This window comes from Canis lupus, chromosome 16 (assembly GCF_011100685.1).
Source record: "Canis lupus familiaris isolate Mischka breed German Shepherd chromosome 16, alternate assembly UU_Cfam_GSD_1.0, whole genome shotgun sequence".
In the NCBI taxonomy this organism is placed as follows: Eukaryota; Metazoa; Chordata; class Mammalia; order Carnivora; family Canidae; genus Canis; species Canis lupus.
Genome location: NC_049237.1, coordinates 8,904,652 through 8,927,592, shown reverse-complemented (window position 1 = coordinate 8,927,592; position 22,941 = coordinate 8,904,652). Strand labels below are relative to the sequence as shown.

General features: G+C 49.2%; 1 protein-coding gene across 1 annotated transcript in view; it reads right to left on the bottom strand.

The window, feature by feature from the left end:
• HIPK2 (homeodomain interacting protein kinase 2) overlaps positions 1-22,692 on the bottom strand; it is a 120,681-nt gene extending 97,989 nt beyond the window's left edge. Inside the window, 1 exon segment of the mRNA NM_001014769.1 lies at positions 21,611-22,692. Coding sequence (NP_001014769.1) covers positions 21,611-22,692 — 1,082 coding nt within the window.
• Positions 22,693-22,941: the final 249 nt, after the last annotated feature.

The following is a 22,941-nucleotide window of genomic DNA, read 5'->3' as shown; positions in this document are numbered from 1 at the left end:
TTATTTGGCATCAACAACTATAAGAACATAAACCAGAACCTGGAAGTAAACTCCAAAAGGCCTTTGAGTACCACAAACAGGTATCCTAAAGTCCATGCACAAAGCTCATGCACGATGGCCATGGAGAGGCCTCCTCCAGAAGCCTGCTTCATACAAACACCACTCTGAGAGGGCGGAGCCATGGATCTGGCTCTGTGCCCCCTGCATGGTGTTGCCACATCCTGGACATGCACAGCAATCCTATTACAGTGTGCAGGGCAGGTGCTCTCTCTGTGGTGGGGACTACAACCCTGGATATCAAGTGGAAGCCCATCCTCATCTCTAAAATCAGGGGTGTGTGTGTGGGGGCAGTCAAAGCCACATGATAACAACTGTACTTTTATTTTGTTCCAACAGAAAATATAAAATGCCAAAAAAGCTGTGGCACCCACAGAATGTTTTTCAATATATTAATCAAAATAGCATCTATATGCATCAGAAAAGAAAGCTGTGTGCATATGTACTAAACACAATTCAGCCTACACACATTATGTGGATGAAGCATACAGAAATGCTCCTACATGTGCGGTAAATGCCTAGGCAGGGAAGCAGGGACTAGGGGTTTACACTTCTAAAACTTCCAGGAGTTAATGACTTGTTCAAGGTCACAGGTCCAGCCTGAAGCTAGGATCCAAATCCTCTGGCTCTTATGCACTATTTTTTCATTACCTCTAACAAGTTTGGTGACTTGTTCTGCAGTCATGAGCAGGTTAGAACATCACATTGGGAGGGGGGTAAGGGGTTGGCATACTGACAGCAGTGAGCAGAGGAGGCTAAGGCCTGAGAAGACCAGAGACCGACTGCTCTGGGAAAACATGACAGGTCTGGAGGCAGAAAGACCCAGCTCTATCACTTAGTGGTTATGTGATCGTGGGCAATTTCGTTAACTTCTCTGAGTCTGTCTCCCCATTGATGAAACAGGCAAAATATTTAGCTGCAAGAGTCATGTAGAATAGAGATGATGTGCATATATATATAAAGTTCCTGGCACATAATAGGCACTTAATAAACGGCAGCTCTAGTTATTATTTTAAGAATTCACTGAACAGAGATAACAAGAGCCTTTTAACTTTGGAGCAAAGAGAATTAAATATCTAAATAGAATGCCGAAGTGCATCTCTATAGATGAGCACATCTATCACACTCATCATAATGATAACCCTGCGGGATTAGGAAAAGGCTCAATGGGAGAGAGAAAGCCCCTTGGTAGAAGGAGCATGTATGTGGGAATCAGACACATCTGGTTCAAATCCCAGCAGCTACTTACTACTAGCCTTGTGCCACTTGGCAATTGGTTTCTTGAGATTCAATTTTCCATCTACTAAGTGGGGCTGATAATGATTGTCACGAGGATTAAATGTAGGCCTGTGGCCTTTAGCAGGTGATTGCTAAATGTCAGTGCCGTTCTCTCTTCGTCCTCTACTCTGTATCAGAAGGCAATGGGTGCTATGGTGTCTTTTGCTTAGATTTCTGTCTAGAAAAGTGAGACCATTTTAAGTATGGTGTTGAAATGGTTTTCAATCACTTGGAAAACATATACACATTGGACATTCTTTACTCTCCAATCCTGTGACTTGTGTGAACATTTCCAAAAATACCTGCATTCATCAGAGTATTAAAATACAGTATTCAGCATGCAGTAGGCACTCAATAAATGGTGCTGCAAGTTAAAGACATGCAAGGCGTAATAACTCGATTCTAAAAACAAGCAACTTCTGTGTGCACAAAGGGTACAGTCTTTCTAGGGAGTAATTAATTCTAAATGGAGACGGAGTCTGCAATGGAAAAAGCAGGAACATACTTCCCAGCCCCCCATTCAATAAGTAATCAAGAACGGTTAAACCTAAGTGTTCTCCATTACTCAGCACTTTGGGTGAAGCAGACTATTTGATTTCAAGTTAGCAGAAATGCATCTGATCTTCCTGACTCACGAAATAAGTATGTTCACTCAACTGTCCCCCGTAGCTCTCCCAGTCATGGTCCCCGCTTGAGAGACACGCACTCACAAGCTGACCCAGACTCAAGGTATGTCACCCGGCCCAAGGAGGAATATCCCCATCTCCACCACAAAGATGATGTGGCCTGACAGTGACACATCCCAGCCACACTCAGGTCAGAGCTCTGGAGAGTGTCCTCCTGCAGGGCAAGATTGAAGGCACGTGCCGAGGGATGGCTCTTGTCCCAGCACAGGACCACCTCCTGTCTCTGGAGCCACACCGGAACGCTGTCCTGCTCTACCTGGGTCTCGAAGGGCCACCAGCCTGGATTCAGGGGTCGGGACAGGTCTCTCATTCCCTGCTGGCCAGCGCAGCCATGGTCACACAAGAATAGAGATGGATGGTAGGCCGTGAGAGATTGGGGATGTTGTGACTGCTCTGGTTTGGCAGAAAGGTGTCAGGTGAGCAGAGGGAGGGTGGTTGGATGAGGGCCGTGGGGTCCAGTGGAGGGGACACTCCCATGACAACCCCAGGGGAGGCGGGTGTCAGAGTCACTTATGGGGAGGGGAGCAGCTGGAGCCACGTGAGAAATCCCCTGCAGACCCGCTGAACGGTGGTACTTATCTGCCTCAGACGACAGTTACAGTATAAAAATTCACAGGCTCCTCCCTTTCTATATGGCCTGCCATGTGACCGGCATTTCTCCTACCTGGCTGCTCCTAGCACACTCTTGCCTCTGGCTGCGGGGTTCGCCATTTTGTCAAGAAAACAAAACGCCTGTCTCTAGCTCAGCGCCTGGACTTCACTCACAAACACCATCTCCATGAAAACCTAATAAAAAAGCAATAAAAGTGAAATATAGTTTATTAATATTCATACTGTCTCCCACTGCCAGCAGCCACATGTGTTCGGTCATTAAGGAGGAGGCTGCTTGTAGCCTGGTTTCCAGTGAACAGCAGTCCTTGTCATCAAAGTGACCAGCACAGTGGGCAGCCCCAAATCGGAGAGAAAGGCCTAAATATAAGTGCACGACCACTGAGAGGTCCAGGGCTACCTTTCATCGCCGGCTGGCTGGGCGGCCTCTGGGGATTCTCCACACCACCTCCTGGGGCCACCTACCCGTGCGATGGCGCTGATAATGCCAACCCAATTACGTGACATCTGTGCCACAAGGGAGGGAAGTTCTGTATCCATGAAACAGAAAGGGATATGTCTGAGCTGGGGGACATTAAAAAAGTTTTCCAGGAGGCCAGAGGAAGGCGAGGCACCAGAATAAAGTGGAGCTGTTTGGTACAACCAGTACAGATTTCCAGGAAGAGAAGGCACACACACTCCAGAGAAAAACTTAGGGACGGGAGATTTACAAATAGACACAAAATACACCCTGTGAAAGATGTTTTGGACAAATTACCCAAAATTATGGGGAAGCGAGACTGGGGGAAAAATGGCTACTGAAACAGAGTTTAATGAAATCTTAGCCCCCTTAATAGAGCTTTTCTGTGATCACAGTGATTTCTCACTGTCCTCGAGGGAAAGGGCCTCCTCGTGCTCATTACAGCGCGCCGCCCTGCTACAGTGGGTGTCCAGGAACTGCCTCCCGATGAAGGGGGAAGGAGAAGGAACAACAAATCAAGATCTGGAGAAGGGTGGACGTGTGACTGGTTAAGACGTGGGCGAACCGGCCAGAAGGGGACAGCGTACTGCAGAGTAACAGCTGAGGCAAGGAGACGGTGCCCGGGAAGCCACTGACAATGTCACGTTTGTTGAACTTTGGTTGGTTTTCTCGATAGCAGCAGAGAAAGAACACAATATGCAGATCCACATGTGGTAATACGCCAATTTCTTTCTCATCTAAAGGCCCAGGAGAATAAAATAGCACTATCTCTGTGGAACCCAGGGCTGGGGAAGGTGGAAAGGCCGGAGTCTTTATCGGCCGGGGAAGACAGCTGATGAGAGACCCAACAAGACCCAGGTACTCTGCACCTTCCCAACGTGGCAGGGCAAAGGAAGTATGTGACACCGGGGACCAGACACCAGACTGAAGGGACCCCCTGGAGTCAGCACTCCACAGGTGACACCTGCTTCGGAGGCTATGCTTTCCGGGTGCTTCCATAGGCCCTGCGTGGGTGCTTCACTTGGTCCTCACGTCCGTACGAGGGCGTCAGTCTCCCTAGCATAGGGACCCACAGAGCTTAGGCACAGGATGGCTTTGTAACCTGCCCACGAATGCAGAGTCAGGAAGGGGCAGGACTGGAGCTTTATTTCAGGGTTGCCAACTCTAAAATCAGCTCTACCGTATACTTTGGGAATACTAAAATATCATAAACAAAGGTCTTTTTTTTCCCCAGACCAGGATTAGTTCTCTTTAGAAGACAGAGGGAGAATGAGAGTCAGAGAGAGAGAGAGAGAGAGAGAGAGAAATGGACAGAGGGAGATAAAAGGACACACACACACACACACACACACACACACACACAGAGACGCTGGGAATTCCTGGCTCACTGTGCAGATGGCGCCCGGCCTTCAGGTAATCTCGCGTTCATCAGGGCACCACTAACCTCCACTTTCATACGCCAGGGTGCCTGGAGGCCACAAAGACAGCTAGGATAAAGCTGTTTCTTTTCTTCCCAAGACAATGAAAAAAGAAACCCCCAATTTACTCTAGTGTTTCAGTCTAGCACCAGAGAAGTATAAATCATCCTCAAAATTCTGCTTTTGTAAGGGTTTTTCAATCCATTCCTATAGCTGGTGCACGAATACAGCTCTCAAAACCACTCTTATTCTAGCTGGCATTTTTTTTTTTTTTAAACAATTCTAGGTCCAATGTACAAATAAATCCAAAAGGGCTTCAATCTCGGTTCACAGTAAAATCCCATCCTATTCCAAATCCTCAGCCTACAAAAGTTCTTTCTTCTTTTTAAATATTTAACTTATTGAAGTGAAATCCACAGAACATAAAATGAACCATTTTACAGCAAGCCATTCGGTGGCATCTAGTAACCTCACAACACGAGGCAACCATCACCTCTCTCTAGTTCTGGAACATTCCTACCGCTCAGAAGTAAAACCCCTTCTCCACCAGCAGTGGTTCCCCCTCATCCCTCAGGCCCTGGCAACCAGCAATCTGCATTCTGTCTGCATAAATTCATCTGTTCTGGACATTTCATATAAAGGGAATCAACAACATGTGTTGTGTCTGGCTTCTTCGGCCCAGTTTGGAAGTTTGTCCACATGTAGCATGTATTAGTACAGCCCAGGCTTGAACAACACAGGTTTGAACTGTATGGCTCCATTTACGTGTGGATTTTTTTTGTTTTTGTTTTTTTATAAAGTGTAGCACTATACATGTATTTTCTCTTTTTTATGATTTGCTTAATGACATTTTCTTTTCTCTAGTTTACTTTACCATGAGAATATAGTACATAATACATGTACCATACAAAACGTGTTGACTGTTTATATTATTGGCAAGGCTTCGGTCAACAGTGGGCTTTGGGGCAGGGGGCAGAGGGAAAGAGAAGGAGTCCCAAGCAGACTCCATACCCAGCATGAAGCCCGACCTAGGGCTTGATCTCTGAGATCAAGAGCTGAGCCAACAAATCAGGAGTAGGATGCTTAACTGGCTGAGCCACCCAGGTGCCCCAACAGTAGGCTTTTGGTAGTTTAGTTTTGGGGGGAGCTGAAAGTTATATGTGGATTTGACTGAGGGGGTGGTCAGTGCCTCTAACTCCACATTGTTCAAATGGTCAACTGTACTCCTTTTTATGGCTGAATGATACTCCGTTGTATAGATGGACTTTTTTTTTTAAAGATTTTATTTATTTATTTATTCATGAGAGACACAGAGAGAGAGGCAAAGACACAGGCAGAGGGAGAAGCAGGTTCCCCACAAGGAGCCCGATGTGGGACTCGATCCCAGGACTCCAGGACCACGCCCTGAGCCGAAGGCAGACACTCAACCACTGAGCCACCAGGTGTCCCTAGATGGACATTTTGTTCCTACATACGCCCACTGATGGATAACTGGGCTGTTTCCACCTTTTGTCTATTGAATAATGCTGCTACGAACATAACATATAAGTTATTTGTTTGAGTCCCTGCTTTCAATCCTCTCAGGTGCAGACCTAGGAAGTGGAATTGTGGGGACTGTATAGAAATTCTACTTTTCTGAGGAAGCACCAAGTTGTTTTCCACAGTGGCTGCACTGTTTTGCATTCCCACTAGCAAGGTATGAAGGTTCCTGAAAAAGCTCTTTTAAACACACCTAAATTATTAAAAAAAAAATTCCTGAAATGATTTTCATTACTGCTGACCTTTGCAGCTCATGAAAGGCTTAGGGGATTTATAGAACAGCTTTCCTTTAACCGGCCTTGTGAAATCTCTAATCCTCAACTCCCCCGATCAAGTATGGAGAATATGTTAATCACCAGAACGGACACCCAGGACATTTACAGTCTAGCTGGTTGTCCAAGACTAACACCCAGGACAAATTATAAAACAAATGTAAGTCCAAAAGTTCTCTCAAATGCAAGAAGGCATAACATACGGATTTTAAATGCAGAGAGAATTTACAACAGACGAGGGAGAGATGCATGGAGAGCGGAGTGGCCAGGGAAAGGTGAATAGGGAAATGAAGCCTAAGTCCTTGAAGGACGGTTATAATTAATAAGAAAAACAATAACTGCACGTAGCACTCAGCACCACAGCCCTCCTCGATCTGCTCCAATGGCCTGTCTCATGGACGGGGGCGTCCAGTCCAGTTAAGGCAAGGTAGCTGGAGTGGCCAGCAGCCTGTTTAGGAGACACCGGAGAGCTGGGAGTCCTCCACTTCCCTTCACCAGCGCCGGGCACCATCTCATTTCCCAAGGGCGGTGGGGAGCACATCTCCTGCAGAAGCGCTCCCCTCCTACCTGCTAGGAAAGATAGTGTTGTCATGTTTCGTTAGAAATGTTCAATTTCCGTGGCAAAACAAACCCAGCAATTTACATGCTGTGCAGGCAAAATTGAAAGTATTTAAGGGTGGTGAGTCTTGCCTGCTAGATGGAAAGAGGGATACCGTGAATATGTACAGTCTCTCCTGCTTCCTCTTTGGTACCTGGAGAACACGACCACGCTTAAGCCGTATGTGTCTGCCTTCCATAGCGAGAAGTCAGATCTGGTGCAGGGAGAAGGTTTATGGGAAAGCAGGGGGTGTGAGGCTCAGCATACCCTGCTGTCAGCGGGCAGGGCGGGCCCCGAGTGGGGAAGTGCGGGTCCCTCTGTCCTGTGCAGGGTGGTCCCTCCCAGTGCAGGAGCCTGCAGGGCCTGAACTTTAGCATCATGGTTAGCCGCACTCATCCTGTCCTCAGATTTAGGGTAGGCTCTTGGGGCCAAGGCTGACTCGATGCCCGTGTCCACTGTGGGGTAATGCGCAGATGTGTGGCATGCCCTGGCAGATCGGGTGCGCATGTGCGTGGTGGCTGTGTGCCCGTGCCATCTGGCCTCTGACCTGAGCGTGTTCATTTCACAGTGGGTGCGGACATCGTCCTGTCCAGGGTCAAGGACACCACGTTTCACTACCACTAGGACAGGGAGGGAGCAACAAAGAACACCAAGCGGTATGTAAATCCACAGTGTCCACGCAGAGCGCACATTCTGCTCGGGACTCCCAACATGACAAGGAATTGTGGCTCCTCGGCACTCTCTAGAGGACGGGACGCCTGTCTGTAGGAGGGTGGGGAGGGCAGGACGATAGACAGGAGACTGCTCACAGTAAGAGCATTTCTCAGCCTACCCAGAAGCCCCGGCCTGCCTACAGCAGCTAGAGGCTGTCCCTCTGCATCCCTCGGCGTTCCAGATGCAAGCTTGGAGGTCCTCAGTGGGGAATTATCTGGATGGAGTGGGACATAGGCTGCACTTGTGGGTTGGTCACCAACACACGTGTGGCCCCAGACAAGGCACTGACCCCACGGTGAGACAAGGATGCTCATGCTGTCTGAACCACCTTCAGAGTTAGGATAATGGTCACACAAAGCCACATTCCTGGAATACTCAAAACATGAATGACCATCATACCCATAGGCCTGGGCAAATACAGATTGTCACTTTCCCTGTCCCAGAGAGAGTCTGGTCCACTTGGCCCTTGGGCTAATTTCTTTGGTGCCTTCCATTTCTGAGGCTGTCATTTAAATGTGTATGCTCAGAAGAGATGTTCTTTCCAAGGATGCCACAGCACCCTCCCCAGATCCAAGCGCAGTGTCCCCTTGGTGTCCACTGTATTTTGCACGCAGTCCGTGTTCCATATTACTTGCTGAATGGAGCTTATAAAGAAAAGCAATGAGATGAAAATGGGTGCCTTTCCATTTGAACCATGACACGGAATATAAACATGAAAAGTTGGGGAAAAAAAACTTTAAATGGCCCATTTCTCAAAGAAAATCTATCTTCAATCTCACAGCTGGTTAGCACCAGCAGAAACCTTGTTTGGATCTGCATGGCCCCAAGTCGAGAGTCACCCATGGAGACGTTTCTTATAGGGGCAGCTCTGGCACAGGACAGAAAAGCAATCAATGGACAACACTCAGAAAGCTGGGCTCTTGCTTAGCTGTGTCCTCCCCCCGCTCTCGCCCTACATGGTATCTAAGACTTCCATCACTGCTGGTATGTCCACTTGGATTAGCTTGGGAGAACACACATAGAGGGAAGAGAAGAAAAAGGAAGAGCCAGGAACATCAGAATTAATAACCTACACACACAAGCCTCAGGGGAGCTGTGTGAAGCTTCGACACAGTACCGCACACATACAGAGACCTTCATGGGTTCCAACGCCTTCACAGAACATCATGGGATCCAGAAGCCGAGGAAATGGCTAAGAGACTCACCCTGTGTTCTGCACTTGGTGGGATGCTGGGACCCAGGTCTATCCCCCTGTCATCTCCCTAGATTGAGCCAGAGGTGGCTAGTGGTGTTAGCTCACCATAAAACCAGTTGATAACATCAGCCCTGATTCTTCCACGGGGTTGAAGAGCCAGACCCTAGCCCCAGGAAGTGTACAATTTCCTTGAAGATCAGATGGACGGATGACTAACAAGACAGATTACACTAAATCCAAATGTTTTGAGGAGGGGAGAGATCACTTCCGGTCACGGCAGTTTCACAAGGGCTGGGCTTGGGGCTCCGGGTAGCGTGGAGGGCAGGGGAAAAGTCTAAGCAAAGGTGGCAGTGTAGGTGCCTGGCAGACACTGAGGCCACATGGGGTGAGGGGAGGGTTGGGGTCCTGGGACTCAGGGCTTTGAATTCCAGGTTAGGACCCGGGACATGGGAGCCAGAGCAGGGAATGGAAGAAGGGCAGGGAATTACGGAAGGAGATGTGGGGAGCATCTTAAAAGAGAATGTTCAAGAGCAAGGAAGGCTAGCCCATTGCTCCTTGGACCTAATGCAGAGAGAGCAGCCTGAGCAGTGTAACAGGGACGAGGCAAACAGGGGCAGTGCGGCCGCGAGCTCAAATCTGCAAACCAGCGGACCTCTCACTGCCAGGAGAGCCACAGCAGAAGACCTGTGTCTTAAACTGGCCGCCCAGAGTTGCAGAGGACACAGTGACACGATGTTCACATGCTGGTGACCCTCTCGTTTCTTCCAAAGGAGCAAGTGAAAAGCTCTTGTCAGTGGGGAGGGAGAAGAAGGAACGTGGCTCTGTGCCCAGCATGTGGCCTTGGGCCATGGCCCAGTTATTGGGGTGCATGACCTGGGTCCTGCTGCCAGAACTGGCCTTGTCATGCCTGGGATGACTGCTGGGGACAGGGGCCCCTCTCCAAGGTCTGACACTCAGACACAGGCGAGACAACCCTCTGCATCCAAGATGGCATGCAGGCACGCCCTCTCTGTGGGGGACACAAGAAAATCCTTGCAAAACCAGCTACTACCCTGTAATAAGCATGAACATCTCCTCACAACGGGAGGCCCACCACACGGAAAAGCTGGTTTGGGGACAATCAGGTTGGTTCACACATGGGTGTGCTGGTCGTGGCCACAATAATGGAACAGCCAAAGGCAGGACCCTGTAGGCATAATAAAGCTGGATGACCGCTCTCCACAGAGACTTAATCTTCTTTCTGGACTCTTGACACTTCAGAAGGAACAGTGTGTCACTTCTCTGTTCCTGGCGGTCACTGTCCTGAAGTTTTAGAGGACAAGTCTATGACCTATACACGAAGCAATGCACAGAATAAAGAGACAGCCTGATAGAAGTGCTTCCGGCCCCGGCAGCTGTTTATTCCCCGGAGCTGTTTCCATGGGTTCCCCCATCCGGCCATTGCCAGAAATGACTGTTACCCTGCTGGCCATCCTGTGACAGGATGAACAAATTTATCTCTTTTGCCCCAACGCAACACAACACAACAAAAACAGGAAGAAAAACCAGGCAAGATAAGGTTTAAGGGTTTAATGGCATCAACAATTTCCTTAAGAGGTCTTGAAGGGTAAACAGATTTAAAGGTTTTATTTCTAACATTTTAATTTAATTTTTTGATGTAAGTAGCCTGAGTTCTTAGTCCTCATGTGGATTTGCGGCTCCACTGCCACGAGCAGGACACAGAGCTCTCCCATCGCCTCGAGACCATCCTGCTGCTGTTCAGCGTGGATAGTCCACTTCCACAAGAGAGGACATCTGAGCTCAGAGCCAAGTCTATTTATATTCTAGGGGGTCACTACTTGGTGCATTTTTATTTGCCAATAGAAGTTCTAATTGACAAAAAAGAGAGCTAGAACTCCTTCACTGGAGGTCAATGGAGGACGAACAACGTCCCTGGTGTTCTGGCCACAGAACTTTTATTTTACGGTCCACGTTTACATAAATGAAGTTGTGTGAGACTAAAGAGTACACGTCCCCAGTCACAAGGAACAGGACCAGAAGGGGCGCCACATATGGGGGATCCCACGGACCAGTCTATCTGCTGCCACTGAGCACACACCCCCCACGCACCTCTACCAACACACATGCCAATACACATCCAACACACACATTCACATATCCAACATAGGGACACCCAACACACACTCATACAGGCCAACACATACCCACATCAACACACACTCATGCCAATACTCACACATCCAACACACACACATACCCAACACACACTCACATATCCAACACACCCAACACACACTCATACATGCCAACACACACCTGTACCAATATATACCCACATCAATACTCATATATCCAATGCACACACTCCAAAACATCGAACACACACACACACACCAATACACACACACATCCAACACACACAACACATACTCATACAGGCCAACACATACCCACACCAATACAACACACACCCACACCAACATACTCATACACCCAACACCCACACCAACACACTCACATATCCAATACCCACATATACCCACTACCAACACAAGCTCACACATCTAACACACATACACATCCCCACTCATAGTAACACATATCCACACCAACATACACCACACCAATACTCATATAATACATACACCAAACACACTCAATACACAATAAACCCACAGCAACACACTCACACATCCAGTATCCACACACAAGCACACCACACACACATATGTAAGACACATACAATACAGTTATACATACCAACACACCAACACCGATACCAGTACTCACAATACCAAACACACATTCAACACACACACACATCCAACGCACACACATTAGACACACATTCAACACACACCAACATACACTCACAAATCCAACACTCACACCAAAACTACTTACATCCAACACATGTACATACATACCAGTACACACACATACACACACACCTGCAGGGGGTCTCTGAACAGTCTCTCAACATCACTCCATTCTTGGCTCCCTGACCCTCGTGGTGTGGGCAGAGATGGGGAGTAGGATGCAGGAAGTCACAGCAGGTGTCAGATGCAATCTAACTTTATGAGGCTTCCAGCGTGCCGTTCCCCACTCTGGGGCTTCTGTGTCCAGCCTGAAGAGTGCAGGACCTTAGGGCTGTTCTCATGTTCACCAGTGGCGGCAGCAGGATGGCAACAGCCCGTGCCCTCAAGTCAGGAACAGTGCCCCCGCCTTTCTTGCCAAGCCAAAACAGTTCTGTCACCTGTCCTTCCCAACTCAGAGGGGGAGATGTCACTCCTCTCCTCAAATGCTGACCCCTTCACTGTTGAGTTGGATACTGACCCTTCCTGACACTGGAGGAAACCCACCAACCATGCTCCAGCACGCAGGCCCTCCTTCAATTTGGCACCGACTGAAAGTAAAGCATGTGCTTGGCCTCCACATCTACAGAGATGAAAAAGAAATTGTGCGTGATCCCAGGAAGCTTGGGAATACTGGGGATGCTGCTCACTAGAGACACACTGACCAAATGAAATAGATGCTACACCTGACGCACGTTGTGAAGGGAGCCCAAGGGGGAAAGCATGATGGTCATGAGAAGCGCCCCAGGCCGGGTGGCAAGGTACACACAGGTGCGTCAGACACAGACTGCTCCCTCATCGAGTCTCCATAACAGCTTCTGCAGCCATTGTGATTCTTCCCTTATTGGAGAAGAGAATGAGGCTCAGAGAGGCATGGAAACTTGCCTAAAGTCACACAGCTATAATGTAGCAGAGCTGGAATTCAAAGCCAGGCCTGTTGCCACATATGGTAACGATGAGAAGAATGACAATGATAACAGTAGTAGCAGTAAAAATATTAGCCGCTAACATTTACTGAGAGCTTCGCATGTGCTGAGCACATGTGGAGCAGTGTACGAGCAGCCCCATTTTCCGCAGGAAATCTTTGTTCACGAGCTCACAGGTAGGATGACTAAGTTAAGGGAGTCCTGTCTAGCATGGGTGTAAAGTCCCCCAGATGGAGAGGCTGATAAGAGGTTAGAGGCCCAGAGGATGGCACCATCTTCACACCCTCAAGGCTCTCCAGTCGGATCGTGCTGTGCTCAGCCCCTGCTCCATGCTAGGGGAGTCACTTCTAATTTTCTGCAAAGGTATAATGGGACATGACAGATGTTGGCTGATTTCAGGGAACTAATCTGTTAAAAGCCGAGTCAGCTGTCTTCAGGTTTTAAATTGAAATCTCACAGGTGGAAAGGCAAGATGGGAATGAATGTTTCTGGTGAGATGTATACACTCCCAGGGGGCTGCTACTGGGGTCCCGTATGGTCCAGGGTTCGGAGCTCCCGGATGCCAGGGGCCCGGGTTTTAGGTGACCAGTGAAAGACCGCAAGAAATCGGGCAAATGAGGGCATCTGCCGTGTGGCAGTGTGAGCTGGGCTAAGACACACGGGGACACTGGTGCCATTCACTCATTCAACAAAGGAGCCATAGGGAATGGTGCCAGCACACCTACTGCCCGTGAGTGCAGAACACAGGGAGAAGCAGCTCCTGCCACCTCCCTCCCCTGCTTCTGACAAGCTCCCATGTCAAGGTCCTCAAGCCCCGGCCCCCGGATATTCTTTTCCAGAGCCCAACCCATCTTCCATCTCCAGCTGGCACTTCACTAGCTACAAATGGGTGGGGTGCTGGCAAGATTCATTAATTTTAGTTTAAAAAAAAATTAGCTTTTATCAGATCTTCAACTTCCAAGCAACCAAAGTTTAGAGTTCAACTCTGAATTCTTGGCCTATATATTCCTTAAATTTGCTTGAAAAGGTATTCCCTTTTATTCTCTTTCCATTTAAAAACAGGTCACATGTAATTGGTGGGGAGGACCCGGAGGTCTGGGCAGAGTGCTGCAGCACACACCTTGGGCCCTCCCAGGGCGTGTATTGCGTTCCCTCTGATTTCAGCCGCCGTCATGTACCACGTCACCTTGCTTTTCTGCTTCAGCCTCCTCTCAGTCTGCCCTAGCCCACCCAGTCCTCACACCAGCTTGGCCCGCACAAAGGTTCACAGACCTCAACCTCTCGGGGACCAGAGCCCCAGCCTCTTACCCTCTGGGGCCCAATCCCAAAGGCCTTCAGTGGGCTCCTTGGAGGTAGAACGGGGCAGCCCCCTAATTATGGTATCACTTCCCCATTCTCTTGCTCCTGTTTTCTGAGATCTTCTCCGGAAAGGACTCTCTGTACCCAAGCTCTGTCTCTATCTTGGCTTTGGGGATCCCCAACCTAAGACTTTCATTACCACAAAGCCACCATCTCTGTCTCTGCCTGGGAATGAGGGTCACAGGCCAATACCCAAGACCAAGAGCCCCGACCCTCCATCTAGCTTTAAGATCAGCCAGCAGCCCAAAGGGCTGAAGGTGAAAGGAGAAAGGAGACTCCAGGCTTATATTGTACCCTCTCCCCTCTTGGTTTAATGAGAGATGTCTACACTGGGCGGGCAAGGACAGCAGAGCCTGGCACACCCAACCACTGACTCCCCTAGGACAGCTCATTCCATTACAGATTTGGGGGCAGAACTGCATAGTTGAAGGCACTCCTACTCATTTCTTCAAACCTCAGCACAAAGCACAGTGTCTGGCACATCTTCGGAATTCAAAAAATTACTTGTTCGATGCATAAATGGGGATTATAGCTCCAAACCCAGCTGTGGCTACAGGGAGAGCCTGGTTGCCACCCGGCAGTAAGTGCTATGTCTACTGGAAATCACCCAAAGAGTGACATACGTTGTCATCTCTGCTGCTCATCTGCTATCTCCCCCCACCCAAGCAGCCCACCTCTTCCTAACCACCTGCTTCCCAGTTCACCAACACACACACCCTCTCCTATCTTACCAACTATTTTGGGATCTTCACTGTCACCACTGCTGGGGCATAAAGGGGTCTGACTGCAAGCAATGTACCAACTGTGCCCCAGAGAGGGGTTGTCAGCCACTCAGGTGAATGATCCATGGTTCAAAGCCAGGTGTCACTGGAGGCTCTGCTTCTCCCATCTCGACAGGGAACATGGTACACCTGCCAAGGGGCGGAAAGGTGACAGATTCTGCAAGCCCCACCATCTAGAGCCACAGTTCTAAAAGGATAAAATCATGATGATGATGATAATGATGTTGGATAAAAAGGGGGGGGAGAAACTTGTGGAGTTGCTGGATCGGTTTATGGCATAGACTGTAGTGATAGTTTCATGGTATATACTTATCTTCAAACCCATCAAGTTGCACACATTACCTACACTACAGCCTTCTGTATGCCAATCGTACCTCAGTAGTTTTAATAGCAGAGGTAGCCGTAGAGTTTGTTTAAATGCATGGCACCTGGCCCCACTGCCAGAGAGCCTCATTAGATTTGTTTTGCAACCAAGGACTCTGCATTTTTGAGAAGTACCTGCGTGGTTCTGTAGTAGGAGGATCCTTGGATTACACTTTGGAAACAACTGGTTTATACCTTGGGCTCACTGCCCAGTGTCCTGGACGTATAGCAGGTATCCTTGCTGCAAGGCAGGAAACTGGGCCAACTTTCTGGGGCATGGAGACAGCTTCTGTGAGGTTGCTCAGGTGTGCTCACATGGTTTGTGAGGGTGCAGGTTACTTCCGTGTCTCTGAATGGAAGGTGTGTGTGTGTCCTTGCACGTACACGCATGTCTGCTGCATGTCTGTATGTCTCCTTCCATGTGATGCTGTGGTGGACACTCACATCTGCGTATGCCATACATGGGCTTATGCTGTGCTACTGTGTTTGTGAGTGTGAGTACTTGCATATGGGTGTGAGCATGCATGTGTGTGCAGGAGGGAAGGGGGCACCTGGGCAGATATACTCAAGTACATGCAAAGCTTCCCACTCTAGCTTCTCGCTAAAGAAAATTTTAATTTCAAATTATTTCACCTTACAGTTCAAGGTCCTAGAGACAAGTAAAGGGAAACTGAAGATAATCTAACAGCCAGATGACTTACTGGTTACTTCTTCTCGGAAAAGCAAAGCTGCAACCGAAAAGTTTTCACATGTTTATCACCGTCTCCCTGGGTGGATGAGATTGTCAGTGGGTTGAATATTTCACCGAATATCCTCAAAGTGTAAACTAGAGCCTTTTCCTGTTATTATCAGCTAGCAATAAAAGTAAATTAATTGAAAAAGCTAACGCCTGCAATGCGATTGCTTACAGGGTTCTTTTTTTCAATCAAACCTATCTTCTAGTCAGGCACCCTTCCCTTTATACTTTATTATCTGCACAAGTTACACAATTTTTGAAACTACTGATGTTTATGGCTTTATGAAGCTGTGTCCCTTTTCTGAAGTGAGAGTATGGCATTTTGGCATGTGCCATGCCCCTTGTCCCCAACTGATAGGGAGGAGATTATGGAGGGCTCCCAGTTTGGGCTGAGGAGGCCAAGCTAAACCCATAGGAGAAAAAACAGTCCCGTGACCACAGGGCAAACCATCAACTCTGACCAACCATATGTCCCAACACAGGCCTTGGTCATAATGGGGTCCAGATGCAGGAGTGTGGATGGCTCACTCTGACGTTCACCAATGACTCAGTGGAACACAGTCAGCTGGGGACACACAGGGGGAGCACTGGGGTGGAGCCTCCCGACTCCCCCTCTGGAACCTATCACTCAGTAGCAGGGGTGGAATTTGACACCAGGTTCCAAAGAGATCAGAGCTTCCGAATTGTGCTTTAGAGAAAGCAAAGTCAATAAAAAAAAGAGAGCAAAACAAACACAGAAAACTATCCCCTCTGGGCCAATTACGCAGTCACAGTACCTGGAAAGTTCAAAGCACTGAAAGTGTTCACATTTATACTGTTGGGATGGGCATTATAATCCAAGGCCTCTGCCTTTTATTCCTGAACTACTATTGTCTCCTAGCCTCTAGGTTCCCCCAACTTGTTTTTTTTTCCCATTCCATTTGCTTAAACTTCCTTAACATCCTTAACTTCATTTAATTACTCTTGTTAGATCCAAGCCAACACCTATATTAATATTCTCCCCTATTAGACCTCACTCCCCTAACCCTTACTTTCTGACCCAAGACTTCAACTCTTTCCAGATATCACCATCTTCCCTTATTTGTGTCAATCCTGGGGGCTCCCAGGCTCCCTCACCACTGTCTCTCACTGCCTGTAAGACCCACCTCAAGATTCCTTCAATAAATCTTCCCTATTAACCCTCTGGCAAAGTCTTTTCATTGACTTTGAATTTCTCTAACTGGTTTTTCTCATGATTTGTCCCCTACAGGCTCAATGAATATCTACAGAGTGATCAAACATTTGCAATATCATAGCATGAGAATTATACTCTAGGGGATTTGTTTGTGTCCTCGATCACTTCAGAGAGACCATAAACTCAAGATTAGAGATCTTCCTTTACTTCCTTCCCATTAGCAGATCTACCACAGGACACACAGTAGGTGCCAGTGAATAGCACATATACCACAGGACACACAGTAGGCCCCAGTGAATGACTAATGAATTGGATTAAAACAGATCTCCACTCTCCCTCGAGCAACCATGTATCCAATCTGAAAATAATCTCTGCAACCAAAAGAATCAGACAAAAATAGGTTAGAGTATTCTGAAGATGGAGACTAGTGGACATTTATGATGTTCTAAATCTTATGCCCATTTTTTTGAGGTCTCAGTAATGGTCTTAAGTGTTCTAAATTAAGTCTAGATAGGGTATTTTGAACAGTCCAGAGCAGAAACAAGAAAATCTACACATTTTAATCACTGACTATCCTTTGCCTGAATGGTGTGTCTTTTTGTTTGTTTTCTCGGAGAGTAGAGCTTAATATTTGGTCTTGTTTTTAGTTTCCTGGTCACGCCAATAGTGGAAATACCCCCCACATCAATTTATTGCTTGCTGTCCCTCCACCGAAACAGAAAGAAAGAAAAAAAAACCAACAGAAAACCCCACAAAAACTGGCATCAGTGTAGACTCACGTAGGGAAATGGCAGGGACTTCCAAGGTGAGGTAACGGGAGTACCAAGGATTACCTACAACTCCATTTCTGGGGGTGTGAGCACGTGAAAGGTGACACCATTAAGGAAATCTCTTTCTCCCCAGCAGTGTTTCTCAGAAAGGGCCTAAGACCACCTGCACAAGCTCACTTCCAGTTCCTTGCGTTGAACTCTGTGGGCGTGTGCACGTGTACACACACAGGGTGGAGACTTTCTCTGGGGGCACTCTTCTGGAAATTCTGATTTGGTGGGTCTGGGGCAAGATCTTGGTGGAAATGTGTTCTTAACAAGCCCTCCTGGTGATTCTCATGCACGATACAGTTTGAGAAATGGCACGATTTGGCTGTTAACTACATAAAAGACCTTCAGATTGGAAGGTCAAGTAGGAAGAGGATACTCATGCATCATATGTAAAAAACTAAAAAAAGGAGCCTCTGTTTCCTGAAAAACACAGGCTTGCGTCTATAGGCATATGCCCCCAATCTTGGCCAACCAAATGCTGGAGTTCCCTCCCTGTGACACCACCTTTTTTCCCACGTACCTCAGATCAAGGACAGGAACGTTTCTCTGTCATACCGTTTCCATGTCACTTGTTGGGGAAGAGAGCATGGTAAGACATTTAATACTGTCCCACTTACAATGAGGGACATGTAAGTTTCCTCCCCTTTGAATGTGAGAGGCCTCAGTGGATGATGCATCCAGTACAGATATAGGGGGTCCCTGGGGATGCCAGGCCCCATGGAAAGCTAGATCCACAGAGTGTTCACTTCCCTACCCCAGGCAGCTCAAACACAGGCACAGTGTCTCAAGTTGTGGCTGAAAAATGTCTTCCTTCTCAGATAAACGATGGACAGTTGGAGGGTTTTCTCCTGTCCTGTCCCCTGCCCGCATATGAGGCAAAGCAATTGGGAAAATCAACATGATAAACATGTTCTGGAGTTGGCTGTCCCTCAGAGACAGCTAGGACTGGCACAGACAGAGCTGATGACCGTCCTCAAGCACCTGTCTTGCTTGCTATGGTAGCACACTGCTCCGGGGTTCAGATGAGGCCTGGGGAGGGTACAGAATGTGGCGTTCATGTTGACCATGTCCTTGAGACCAGAGCTGGGCATGGAGGCCCATCATAGGGATCCAAAGGACACTCTTTTTTTTGGCCAAGGTGACCACGAGGAGGAAGAGGTTAGCCTGCCCGGAATTTTAGGCAACAGTCATCTAAAGAAGGAGGTGACATCATACCCAAAGGGAGGGTCTTTGAGGGAAATGGGGGTACAGGGGCCAGAGGTAGAAGACAGGGAGAGGAGAGCTAAGGAGTGCCCTGAGACCATCTGCAAACAAGCCTTCCACACCCACCGGACTCCCTAAGGCTGGGTCCCAGGCACAGGGGCAGAGACCATCTGGGGGGAGAAGGGTGGGAAGTATCACTGGGGCACAAGATGAGGATGCGAGGACAGAAAGACTCCCAAAGTCAACTTACATCAAGTTTTGCCCTCAGTGTGCATTGCCTTTTAAAGAGTTTTTGAAAGTCTCTTTACAAGTTGCCATGCTTAGTTTCTAGTAGAGATGAATAAAACTGGTATCTGTTTGCTAAATGGCAACCGTGGGTAACTGAGTAATAAAAGCCAGAGCACCAGCTACTCTGCAGCCGGGCTGGTGACCCACGAAGATGTCCCGTGCTGCTGCAGCCCAGAGCTACCTTTCAAAGAAAGGCACTTTCTAAAGAGAACATGTGCCGGCTGTCTCACCCCTGCACATCCCTCCTCCTTCAACCCTTCCCCCAGGGTTCACACAGGGACCTCTCCTGCAATGTCCAAGCCTTCCCCCCAACCCCACTGTGGCCACAGCACCGGGCTCCTGGCTTCCCTCTCCATGTGCTTCCAGAGCTGAGAGACAGACAGCAACGGTGAGCAGTAGAGCCTTCCCTCCTGGAGCTGGTAGGGAGGCAGGGAGGCTGGGAGGCAGAGGCCGGCAGAGGCTCCTCCTCAGCTGGGGTGGGGTGATGGTGCGGCTGGTGGACAAAGTGGGAAAGGAACACTGGGGAAGGATGGGAGTAGAGCCTAGAAGGGTCACTGCAGCTCAGGAGATGGCAGGGGTAGGGGTTGGGAGGGGAGGCAGCACAGAGCCACAACAGGGTCCCCGTGGATGGGGGGACACGACCTGTGGCTCAGATCTCTCAGGAAAGGGGGCGTGAGGTTATCCACCGAGACTCACAGGCTGAGGATGGGTAAAGGGGTCAGCTATGGGGACAGGTGACCAGTCAGCTGGGCCCACGTGACGTAGCCCATTTTGCAGCGTTTCTCTGTGGCCTAGAGGGAAGGGTGGAGAAAGCACACCTACGATCAGAGTGTCAGGGCACAGGGGCTCAGGCACATGAGTCTTGGGACTCTGGTTTTATGGCTATGTGGCAATCTCTTAAATGCGTGCCAGTGCTATCTTCTCACGGGAGTTTTAGGATGTTTCCTGCTAACCTCCACAATCACTGGACTGCTCGACATCCCCTCAAGCACAGCCCATCAATGTCTCCCCAGAACAGACTCTTCTGCTTCCCATTTCTCTCCACTCCTCACGCACTGACCACGAGCTGGCCAGTGAGGAAAGCACTCCGGCCGCGTCACTGCGGTCCACTGTCCCAGCAACCCTGAGGCTGGTGACCGGACTTCCCCAGCTTATGGGTGAGGAAGTGAAGGCACAGAGAAACAAGGCAACAAGGCTACACCACACAGCTTACTGAGTGTGGGGATTCAGGCCAGCCTTGGGTCTCTCGGACTCTAAAGCCAGTGTTCTCTCATCTGGGTCCCCACAGAGCTGCTGCTCCCAACCCCAGCTGCGCACTGGGATCCCCAGAAAAGCTGTTAGAAAGCACCCATGCAGGACCCCACACCCAGAAGGGCTGATTCAGTTTGTGGGGATTAGGACCCAAGCCAGGTTAGTTTTCAACACCATCCCTCACCCCACCCCATCCCCCATCCGACGCACAGCCGAGATGGGGAACCAGTCCACTGGAGACTCCAGGATGGTGAGGGCCTGGCCGGGGCTGTTGTGCCGCATGCTGGTGCCCAGCACATGCTGGAGTTCTTGCTGAGTGAGTGAGGAGCGTAAGTTTTGCACTCCCTGCCTGGGCGGCCACAGGCCTCCCTCTGTCCTGACCAAATCCAAATCGGGAGCTCTCTACTGCAGGCGGGGGCTGACTGGCCTCTGGGCCTCTGCTCGCCCTCCTGCCTCCCCAGGGACATAAAAGCCATCTTCCCAGCATCACTTTCACCCTGCTACCTGTTCTGGCACCTCAGTGCGTGCTCCATGGTTGCAACCCCTTAGTGTGATATTTAAGATCCCCCCGACACCCTGCTCCAAGCTACTCTTTCAATCCTATCAGCCACTACCCACAGATTCCCTGCTGTGGCCTAATGGGGGGCAGGTGTCCTCCTTGTCTTCCATGAGAGTCTTGGGTGTTCCTACAGCAGTGATTTCAGTAATGCATGCCCCTCTGGCCCAGCCTGCCCAGGTCTGGATCCTCCCTATGTGTCGGGGGACCTAACCCCCCCTGCCAAGCCCTGCACCCTGGCCTCTAGGCATCCCTTTGGACTCTGAACATCTATGCCAAGGAGCACACTGGCTTCCTTCTTACGTGGCTTCTAACCATCATTTCCATATACATGTCCTAATTGTCTGACTAAATGATGATGCCTTGAGGGCAATCCTGGAGAAGTGTCATTCACATCCCCCCTACCCCCCAGCAACCACCACGCAGCGCCAGTGGGCCCTCGGCATCTCCTGTCCCTGAGCAAGCGCTCTTACCTGTAGTATCTGGACTGCAGGTAGGTGGAACACACAGCCTTGGACACATGACTGGCCGAACCGAAGTCGATGACCTTTACTCTGTAGGGCTGTCGGGAAGGATCTACCAGCATGATGTTTTCTGGTTTGAGGTCGGCATGGATGAGACCTAGGCTCTTCAGTTTCATCAGGGCTGTGGCTACCTGCTGGAGGACTGGGCGAATGTATTTGAGGGGCAAGGGGCTAAACTTGTTCTGCTTCAGAAAGTCATAGAGGTTCTGCTCCAACATCTCAAAGACCAAGCACGTGTGGTTCTTGTGCTGGAAGCATTCATAGGCGCGGACAAAGTTGTAGTCGTCGGCGCTCTCCGTGCTCAAGCGGGCCAGGATGCTCACCTCGATCTGACCTTGCCGGGCATATGACGGGTGGTTCTTCAGGATCTTGATGGCCACGATTTCGTTGGTGCCCCGTTTCCAGCACTTGACCACTTGCCCAAACGTCCCTCGGCCCAGGAATTCTAAAACTTCGTAAGTGTTGGTCATGGAGCACAGCACCTCATGCTGAACCAGCTGGTAATCACCTTCGCTGTTAGAGCCACTGTTTTTGGAGGTGGCAGTCGATGTGGTGGCAGTGGCTACGGTGGCCCCACTTGCATTATTCTGAATCATGGGTGGATGCTCTTCAATGATCTGCACGCTGCTTGTGTTCTCAATCTCCTCACTCTTACGCTTGAGTCCACATTTTTGGTAGGTATCAAGAAGGCTCACAGTGCTTCGACGCATTAGGTTATGTGGTCCGCCGAGGACTTGCCCAGTGACAGAAGTGCTACTTGCTGATGTTACAACTATGTGCCCGGTGCTTCCTGGGAAGATGATGGTCTGCTCGTAAGGTAGGCTTGGGTTTGGGATCGGCAAGGAGGTGCTGACGGTTGTGGTGGCTGGCTGAGAAGGTGGTACGTTCTTGCTCTGGCTATACACTTTGCTGTGGGAGCCGTACCCAGTCATGTCCCAGGTGGAACTCGGCTCTACTTTCAGTTTCTTCACACTACAGAAGGCACTTGATTGAAGGGTGTGAGGGGAGAAGACTTGCACATGTGAGGCCATACCTACAAGAAAAAGAAAGGGAAAAATCAATATTTTAGTCACCATTGAATGAATGGATTCAGCGATTTGTCTCAGTTCTGGCCAATGGCTTGGGTCCTACAGAATACTTTCACTCTACTTCAAAGCAAGGTTGGGAAAGAGAATCTATTCCCCCTCTCCGCCAAGCTCATTCTGGCCACTCAAGTTTGGGTGGGGCCAAGGAGTTCTGGTGTTCAGCCTTGCCACAATTAGGGGGATGGGGGAATTGTG